The 10,259-nt window shown below is 44.1% G+C and overlaps 1 protein-coding gene across 1 annotated transcript; it reads left to right on the top strand.

Annotated features, from left to right (window-relative positions):
* Nucleotides 1-3,708: 3,708 nt before the first annotated feature.
* On the top strand, nucleotides 3,709-4,608 carry LOC132815483 (cyclin-dependent kinase 5 activator 1-like). The gene has a single exon (XM_060824446.1). It carries the CDS (start codon nucleotides 3,709-3,711, stop codon nucleotides 4,606-4,608), a length of 900 nt encoding a protein of 299 aa, XP_060680429.1.
* Nucleotides 4,609-10,259: the final 5,651 nt, after the last annotated feature.

Raw genomic sequence — 10,259 nt, 5'->3', positions numbered from 1 at the left:
TGTGGATGGGAGATCCCCAGAGGTGGTGAGGTTGTGGATGGTCTGGGAAATGATGGTTTGGTGATGGGAGGTGAGATCATGGTCGAGGTGGCAGTAGGAGGAGGTATCTGCAAGTTGGCACCTGGCTTCAGTGGTGTAGACCAAACTACCGGTGATGGAGGCAGGTACAATTACAACATTTAACAACATCTGGATGGGTATGTGAATAGAATTAGAATATCCTTTATTGCTACATGTACTCAAGTACAGAAGTGCAAGAGTACAGTGGAAAGTTAATAATATGGCCTCACGTGGCACCACCTTAGGTACAAAATACCTAGGTACAGATCTTCAATACAAAACAGAGGAAAAAAAGGAAAAAAGTTACATTACTTACAATTTTTCAGCTAGAAAAATGAGAAATAAAGTTCAAAAGATAAGCATCACAGTTGTTTCATACAGGGCCTGAAGTAGATCAGTGTGAGGTAGAGGAGGGTGATTCCACACGTGGTCTGTCTGGGCTTGCAAGCCAGTGATCGCCCATACCTGTCCCCAAATACTAGAAAATGGGACCGAGATCAGTTTAGGATATCGATGGATAAGTTGGACCATGGGGTCTGTTTCCATGCTGGATAAATTTGCTCATCCCTCTCAGGTGGCAGGGTAAGCCCAAGTTTCCATTCACAAGCATCACAAGATTTCCCCCTTATTTAACCCTCAGTCAACATATAAATATGAAAATATGTCCATAGTTCCCTAAAAGCAGCAGGACAGGTAGATAGGTTTGTTAAAAATGCATACTTGCCTTTATTAGTCAAGGCGAAAGTGAGGACTGCAGATGCTGGAGATCAGAGCTGAAAATGTGTTGCTGTTGCTACCTTTCATCTTAGCCTGCTTGGCACACTTTCCTCATTCCGGAAGAAGGGCTCATGCCCAAAATGTCGATTCTCCTGCTCCTTGGATGCTGCCTGACCTGCCGCACTTTTCCAGCAACACATTTTCAGCTTTATTAGTCAAGGCATTGAATACAAGAGCAAGGCGGTTATGATGGAGCTACATATAACAGCAGTTAATTCCCAGCTGGAATGCTGTATGTGGTTCTGGTTAGTGCACAGTAGGAAGCATGTGAATGCACTGGACAGGGTGCAGAACAGAATCACCAGCATGCTGCCTGAGCTGGGGTGATTGAGCTATGGAGAGAGGTTAGGGCTGTTTCCCTCACACCAGAGAAGGGGTTGGGCAGTCGGGATGGTCCAAATAAGGTGTACAAACTTCTGAGGAGCATAGACAGTACATAGAAGAGAATGTTTCCCCCTTTATTCGAATGGTCAATAACCAGGGGACACGATTTTAAAGTAAGGAGCAAGAAGTTCAAAGAGGATTTAAGGAAAGAATTTTTCACTCAGGAGGTTCTGGGTATGTGGAACTCCCCGGCTGAGGGGGCAGTAGAGGCAATAATCCTCAAGGTATTGAAGAACAATTTAGATGAGTACTTGAAACATTATTAGATTACTTACAGTGCGGAAACAGGCCCTTCGGCCCAACAAGTCCACACCGACCCGCCGAAGCGCAACCCACCCATACATTTACCCCTTACCTAACACTACGGGCAATTTAGCATGGCCAATTCACCTAACCTGCACAACTTTGGACTGTGGGAGGAAACCGGAGCACCCGGAGTAAACCCACGCAGACATGGGGAGAACATACAAACTCCACACAGTCAGTCGCCTGAGGTGGTACCAGGGTTGGACTGGGGTGTACAAAGTTAAAGATCACAAAACACCAGGGAGAGTCCAACAGGTTTATTTGGAAGGAGTAGCTTTCAGAGCATTGCTGAAGCTACTGCTTCCAAATAGACCTGTTGGAGTATAACCTGGTGTTGTGTGATTTTTAAACTTGAAACACTATAGTATACAAGGCTATGGGCCAAGTAATGGAAGGAGGGATTAAAATAGATGGACATTTAATGGTAGGCACAGGTATTAAGGGGTAAGGAGTCTCTTTCACCACCATAAAAACTCAATGGCTCTAATACCAAATATCCTCACTAGGCATTTCCCTGCACAACGTTGAGTCAAGCTGCGGGTCTCGGTTGCAGTGCCCTGAGAGTTCAGCACAGAACCTAGGCTAACCCACCAGTGCAGTGCTGAGGGAGTGCTGTACTACCGCAGGTACAGTTTTCGGGTGGCGGGGAACCTTCAAATTGAAATTTGGTCAGCTCTCCCAGGTGACAGGGCGACCCCAGGCTGCCATTCAAAAAAGAAATGTCGCGGGATTTCCACTTGATCTCCTGCCCAACACGTAACCCTGTCAACACTGACCAAAACGTTGTTGGCAGGAGCTTGCTAGGAGTCAGTTGACCACAGTATTTCCCTACGCTGCAACACTTCCGAAGCACGAGAGGAACTATCAAGGGATGAGGGGGAAAACGTGCTGAGAAAGGGGTTTTCTTAATACAAATCCTTTCTGAAAAAACCTTCCGCGTGACATGATGGAATGAGATTTGAATGAAAATACAAACACGTCTCGGAGACAAGGGGAGAGAGATTCATCCCGATGGCATTGAGACCTCCCTCTGGAGAATTCATTTCATCCTGTGCCCGTGACCTGGGAGGAGAGGCGAAGGCGTGTGCCGTCTGCTGTCGGCAGATCGCTTGTCACTTTCACTCCGCCCCTCAGTCTGTTTCACCGGAGGGAGGGGGGGAAGCAGTGAAAGGAGAAGACTGTGGAGCGAGAGGCTTAATCCATCCCAACACACACACACACACAAAAGTGTGCTCGAGAGAAGGGAGGGAGGACTAAAAATAAACCGAATGGCAAGATGAAATGCCCGCACCTTTCGCAAAGAGCAGATGACTGAGGGAAATTGTAAGGGTTCTCAATGGTTGGTTTCACACAGACTGAGAGAAGGAATCGCCTCAGATTGTCGACTTGATGTCCTGCCTCTTTTCCCCCCAAAAGCCGGCAATTTGCAGCCGCTCCTGACCACCGAAGTTATTTTTATTATCTATTAATCAAACAATTAACAGCTGCTTGCAGAGTGGGGGAGGACGAGGTCAGACGCAGGTGAGATGTATGAATGTATTCCAATTATTTATTTTCTTTTTTTAAAAAAAATAAATCCCTGCCGGCTTTGAGCGTTACCAATGATGCAGGGGCAGCTGTGAGTGTGTGAAAGAGAGAGAATGAGAATAGGTTTGTATGTGTAGCACGGGGGAAAGGCCGATCACAGGGTGGGCTCAATATTCCAGCTGCCCCTTGTGTAAGGGGTTGGGTAGGTTTGGGTTTTTGCTAATCTCTTAGCTCCTTCCCCCGCCAGGGTGGGCACAGACCGGGAAGCCAAACTGATACCCATCTAGGCACGGTTCAGGTATCCGTGGGCTTGTCATTATCCCCCTCCCTTAAATGACTAATACCATCATACGGTCGATACCTTATTTTTTTAAAAAAAAAATCTTTGGTTTTTTTGTTGCGCAGTTAGCGGCACTGAGGGTCTTTTTTTTCAGAGACCTGTTTTTCTCCAATGTAGGCTATATTTTGGAAATGCACAGAAATCGGGAGTGGCGGGGATTTGCACGCATTAATCGAGCTTTTGTTTTTGCTTTTTTCCCCCTCTTTCTTCTCTCTTTCCCCCCCCCCCCCCTTAAAGGAGCCGTTCCCCACCCTGAGTATTTGGATTTCTCATCCTCAGACGGTGTGTGTGGGGGGAGAAGGCTGGGGTTAGAAATGGGCACAGTCCTGTCGCTGTCTCCTGGCTCACGGAGATCCAGTATACTGGAGGATGGCACCGACTCCAAATCCTTGGGTCACTACCACGCTATCCAAAGCGCCAAGAACAACAGCCAGAAGGAGAAGGGTCTGAAACGCCATTCTATGTTTATCCCAGCCTTGACTTGGAAGAGGCTAGTCGCCTCCACCAAGAAGCGGAACTCTAGGAAACCAAACCCCGGTAACTACCATCACCAGAACGACGTGGTCCACCTCAACAGCGAGAATGTGAAGAAATCGCTGTCCTGCGCCAACCTTTCCAGCTACGAACCGCAGGCGGACCCTTCGGGGAGCAAACCAACCTCTTCCATCAAAAAGACAGCTTCCCAGAGCGGGCCCGGCTCCCCCAAGCGGGTGATCGTGCAGGCATCCACCAGCGAGCTGCTCAAGTGCCTGGGGGAGTTCCTGTGCCGCCGCTGCTACAAGCTGAAGCACTTGGCTCCCACCGAGCCGGTGCTGTGGCTCCGCAGTGTCGACCGCTCCTTGCTCCTGCAAGGCTGGCAGGACCAAGCGTTCGTCACCCCGGCCAACGTGGTCTTTGTCTACCTGCTCTGTAGGGATGTCATCGACGGAGACCAAGTGGCCACCGAGCACGACCTGCAAGCCACCCTGCTAACCTGCCTCTACCTCTCCTACTCCTACATGGGCAATGAGATCTCATACCCGCTGAAGCCCTTCCTGGTGGAGAGCGCCAAAGACGCTTTCTGGGACCGCTGCCTCCGCATCATTGACACCATGAGCAGCAAAATGCTCCAGATCAACGCCGACCCTCACTACTTCACCCAGGTCTTTGCCGATCTCAAAAACGAGGGGACCCCAGATGACTTTAGTAGGATTTCCCTTACTTTGGATCGGTGACTCACCGAGGGAGAAAGGGTCCGCCCCCTGGGCTAACCGGTCTCTTTAAATAAACATGTAGTGTCTTTCCTTTTTGTTTTGGCTTTCCGCTGTCTCTTCACCGTTTAACATTGACAATGTTGGGTGGTGGTGGTGGGGGCTTAAGAGTATCATTTCTGGGGGCGGAGGGAAAAGAAACTGAACGCCCTCTTTAAGGTGGGAGTAATTTGCCTCCATTGATTAGAATGGGTAATGCCTTTCATATGCTCTTTGTAAAGGGACCGAACTGCTCTCCCACTATGAATATGCAGCGGTGATGAACTGTCACGCTGGGTGCAGTTACCCTTCCCACCTTGTTTTCCCCCCTCTTTCTTCAGGGAAGACGCTCCATGATTTTGCAGAAAAAACCCCACATATTGCAATAACTAAAACAGTAATCAAGCAACTGATAAAATAATTTGATAACGTTACAGACCAGTGCTCAATTGAAGGACATTGATATTTTGCTATTTTATATGTAAATAGCTCTTCTCCACCAAAAGCCCTCAATTAATTGGTAGTTTAAAAGAAAGTCTTTCAATTTTTTTTAAATGAACAAACTAATTTATTTATTTATTGTGAAAGGAATCTCAACACTTACAAGGACAGGGCAGAGAGAGGTACAACTTTTTTTATTTTAGGTTTTTTTTTGTCCCCTTCAAAAAAATAACTTTCCAGTTGTGCTGGGTCACTTCCCGCCAACTCTTTCCCAACCCTCCTTCAATGAAGTAGATGAGTCTGAAATGGACTTCATTTAAAACCCCTGAGTTTCGCCAAAACGAGGAAAGAACCATATTGCAATGTGCCAGGATTCCGGGAGCCTGGGGTTGAACGTCTCATCACGTGTTCCCCGCTTTCATTTGCACTGAACCAGTCTTCTGTGCCGACTATCATCAGTGACTCGACAAAGGATGGGGGCAACATTTCTCCATGAGTTTTTTTCCCCCCTTCCGTGTTGCTCAGAGCCCCGGATGGTGAACAACCCTGAATGTTGACTGGAATTTATGGTGGAAGACCAGGGGAAGGGAACTCACCAGAAGCTGCTAACTTCCTGTAAATAGCTTAATTACCTGAACAGAAAATGATGGAAGTTCCTTTTCTTTGCGTGTGGAGGCTCTGAATCTGACGCTTTGATTGCACTTATTGGCACATACCCCTTTTCACTGGATCTAAATCTGCATGGAACTTTCTATGGTCTTTTCATCTTTCTAAAATTGCAACACCTGTCATGGTTTTCGAATGGGGTCTTTGATTTGGCTAGTAAATGAAACTGTGCTTAGTTGGGCTTTTACAGTTCTTTCTGTGGAGACAAAGGCACCTCTTCAGTATTGTAGCTGCTCGTTTATATTCTCGACTCCAGATTAGGAGAGCCCTGCACTAACTTTTGAAATGGACTGTTTTTCCTTTCACTAATTTGCCTCACATCTGTGACAAAGTCAGATGGATGCATGCATTATACAAGAACCTCTTCTGATTTACAGATAGTTAGATCCTCCCTTGGACATGTGGCCAGGCAGTAATTCAGATTTTTTTCTTTGTGAGGCAGGAAGATCTCATTGGACTGAGACCACGGTTCTTTTCTTCCCAGTAAGTTGTTCACGTTTAAAAAGAAAAAGCTACTTTTTGCAAGTTAATCAAATGAATTTTTTGTGGCCTTTTGACTTTCCAAGACATGTCGGCTAGGCCATCGCTGCTATTAAAATTCTGGAATATTTTATGTAAATAATGTTACAGTGGTGTGCACGTGAACATTTATGTAAGTTATTTTCACTTAAATTATGTTGTAAATGCAAACTGTTTATAATCTCAAACCTATTTGGGAGTAGGTTATATTTGTCAGTGTTATTTATTTTTTTCTCTACTCTGTAAGCTGGTGAAATAGGAACAACTTTTAAGTTTTGAGCCTGCCTTGCACCATTCATCTTGAGTTTAGACTGATTTTTTGGGAGTGTATTTCAAAAGAGTACCTTTTGCTTCTATGCTTGAATTACTGCTTTGTTTCTGAGATATTATGTATAGAATATGATCAAGACAGTTGGGACATTTTGACCCAAAAGATGTGCATGTCAATGTTTGTCACTTCTTCCATTTCTTTAAACACCCAAGAGTATTTTCTTAGAGATGGGGGTTGAAGTGACAGACTTGTTCTGAATTTCTAGTCTATGAAATCCTGACCAGGTGTAATAATTCAGTGTCTTTGGAGAATGTTCTCCATACCGATTTCTTTTCCATTATCAAGTCTAAAATTGTCACAATTTCTGCTGTAACCACTAACTGTAAAGTGATTTCCCCAACTTTTCAACTGAAGACCTTCTTCCAACATACATTTGATTTTGTATCTCCAACCTTTTTTTTGTTCTCATTCATAAGATATTGGCATTGCTGGCTGGGCCAGCATTTATTGCACAGAGGCTAGTTAAGAGTCAACCACGTTGTTGTGGGGTCTGCATTCATAGACAGGGCAGATCAAGTGAGTGACAGATTTTTTTTCCCTCAAAGTGAACCAGATAATTGTCATGATAATTGACTGATAGTGGGTACATGGTCACCATCATTCCAGATTTTTATTTATTCTGTTCAAATTTTGCCATCATCCATGGTGTGATTCAAACCCATGTCCTTAGAACATGAGAGCCCAGAGTTCTGAATCATTAGTCCAGTGACAGACTTAAACCCTCTGGTTCTGAAACCATTCTGCTACTAGATTGCCTGTTGTGACATCCGACTCTCCAATCCCATCAATCAAGTTGATGTTTGCCAGATGTGTCTCAATGGAGACAGTGTTGCTGTTAACTTGTTCAGAGAAAAGTCAGAAGTCCAGTTCCATGGTTATCCTCCTCCTTAACCACTGCCTGAAAAAGACAAACAATGAACTAGTTATTCATCTAATTGCTGTTTCCATTGTTGCCCTGCAAAAATGGCACTGCCTCCTAAATCTTTTGAGGCATCGTAGCAATACAACAAGGCTCTTTTTTTAAATCAATGCAAATATTTCGAGCTAATAATTTTCATCATTGACATTTTGCCAAGCTGGAACACATTGCTCCCAGGGATTGATGCTGGAACAATCCTAATTTAAATTTGGTTCAGAATAGTAAATCTTTGAATAGGTAAAATTGACGACCTTTTTTTTTAAAACAAAATCAGGAAATTCTTGGAATCTTATCCACCCATCAACGTAATATTGCTGGAAAACCTATTTCATATAAGTAGGGTTTTTGCAACTTCTATCCCCTTCTCAGTCACCTTCCCACCCCCTCCACACTTCTCTGCCAATCACAGATTGATTCTCCCCTGCACTTGCTGCTGCTAGGCTCATCAGTAAGCCTGTGGCATCGTGCCTTGGAGAAGGAGGACCTCTGAATGGAGGATGCAGCATTTTTCTGTTCTGTGATGATACTTGTGTAAGGTTATGCAATTATTAAGAATAGGAGACTACAAATGAACTGTGTATTTGTCCACCAGTAAAGCAGTCGATGGGCTGAAATAGTCTGTCTTGCCATCTGTAGCTTATGAGCCATAGGCACCCAAGATTATGCTATTGCCGTGGTTATATTACTAGCTTAGTAATTGAGGTTTGGACTAACAATGATAGTTTGAGTGAAAATGTTGACATCAGTAAAAGTCTTCATGAGACTGCTGAATCTTCATAAAACCAAACTAACGCCTTTTTTTAGGACGACCAATATAAGCTCCTTAGTGGTTTATCTGTAATTTCAATCCCACACCAGTATTATTGACATTTTACTGCCAAACAAATCATGCAGTTATGTCACACTACTTGGAAATAATAGAGATGGTTTGAAAAATGCTGACCTTCTAAGGGATGCCCACAATGAAAATAATATATTTTTTAAAAAGAATCAATTTTCTTTTGCAACTTAAAAATAAAGTATGAATTGAATTCAGTTTGCCTTCCAGCGAGTGGTGAAATGGAGACCTCTTGCTGAGAAATGCTGGCAGATTGTCATCAACCAATCCTGGTAACCAGTGCGCACACCAGCTATTTAAAGATATCCTCCGAAGTTAAGCCACGGATTTGACATCCACCCACGTAGAATAGTAATTTCTGACCTGAATTCCTGGTGCATGTTTCATGGCTTAAACTCTGTAATAATATCACAGATAGAGATATGGTGTGAATACATTCAGGGTTTAGATGTTAAGTTATTAATTGTGACTTTTATCCTGAAATGTTCAATGTTTCTGCCAATCTCTGTACACTAGGTTGGTTAAGTACAGTACTAAAGTCAGTTTTAAAGACTGCAGCAAGTAGACGGAGAGAGTTGACGCTTATTCCATCATGGGATATGGGTTTTGCTGGCTAGGCCAGCATTTATTGCCCATTCCTGATTGCTCTGAAAGTAGTGGTAGGCTACCTTGAACCAACTGCAGTCCTTGGTGCTGTGGGACATGAACATCCCTGTTAGGGATTTCAAGGACTTTGACCCAGTGACAGCAAAAGAACAGCCTCCAAGGGAGGTTGGTGTGTGGTTTGGAAAGATATTTGTGAGTGATGATATGCCCATGCTCTTGGTAGAAGTAATGATTTTGGAAGGTAGTGTCAGAGGAGACTTGGTGAGTTAGTACCACTCACAAGATGCAGTGCACTATGTATCAGTTGTTCAAGTCCAGTTACTGATTAAATTAGTTATAATTAAATGTGAAAATAGACACTTGATCTTTTATCAAATATGTAGAAAAATATTTGTACCACTGAGTGAAATTTCACTCCTGGTTGTGAAGTATAGGCTCTCCTTCCTTCCTTCTATTTGGTTCTCTTCCCCTCTTGGAGAAAGTGAGGATGCTGGAGATCAGAGCTGAAAACGTGTGGCTGGAAAAGCACAGCTTTCAGAGCTGAATAGCCTTGCTCCAGCATCATACTTGCTGGCTGCCCCTTCAGAGACCATTCTTTGCCTGAATCCTTGCATAGTGTGTGGAGATGGGCTGTTCCACTTCTGTTGATAACATGATGGATTCTGCTGAAAGGCCATTAACCTGGAATATTTTAATTCTGCTTCACTCTTTGCAAATGCTGTCTGATCTATTTCCAGTGTATTCTGTTTTTTATTTAAGATTTCCAGCATCTGTTACATTTTGCCTTAGTACTACTGTGGAATTGTTCATGAAGGGTCCAAAGTTCAGAAATGCCCAATGGAGAAAGAGGCCATTCAGCCCCTTGAGCTTAATCTGCCCTTGAATCAGATCATGACTACTCAACCTCAACTTCTTCTAGTTTTGAACTTAAAGTCCCCTATTCCTTTACACTTTTCCTGAGATTTATTGGTCTAATTCTCAAATGTCCTAATTTAGATTAAATTAGATTCCCTACAGTATGAAAACAGGCCCTTTGCCCCAACAAGTCCACTCCAACCCTCCAAAGAGTAATCCACCCAGACCCATTTCCCCATATTTACTCCTGACTAATGCACTTAACACTGCTGGCAATTTAACATAGCCAATTCACCTAATCTGCACATCTTTGGACTGTGGGAGGAAACTGGAGTAGCTGGAGGAAACCCATGCAAACGTGGGGAGAATGTGCAAACTCCACACAGACAGTTGCCCGAGGCTGGAATCGAATCCAGGTCCCTCGTGCTGTGAGGCAGCAGTGCTAACCGCTGAGCCACCAT

The sequence above is a fragment of the Hemiscyllium ocellatum genome, chromosome 4, assembly GCF_020745735.1.
Source record: "Hemiscyllium ocellatum isolate sHemOce1 chromosome 4, sHemOce1.pat.X.cur, whole genome shotgun sequence".
NCBI classification, from domain to species: Eukaryota; Metazoa; Chordata; class Chondrichthyes; order Orectolobiformes; family Hemiscylliidae; genus Hemiscyllium; species Hemiscyllium ocellatum.
The sequence above is the reverse complement of the archived record's forward strand: the minus strand, read 5'-3'. Positions and strand labels throughout refer to the sequence as shown.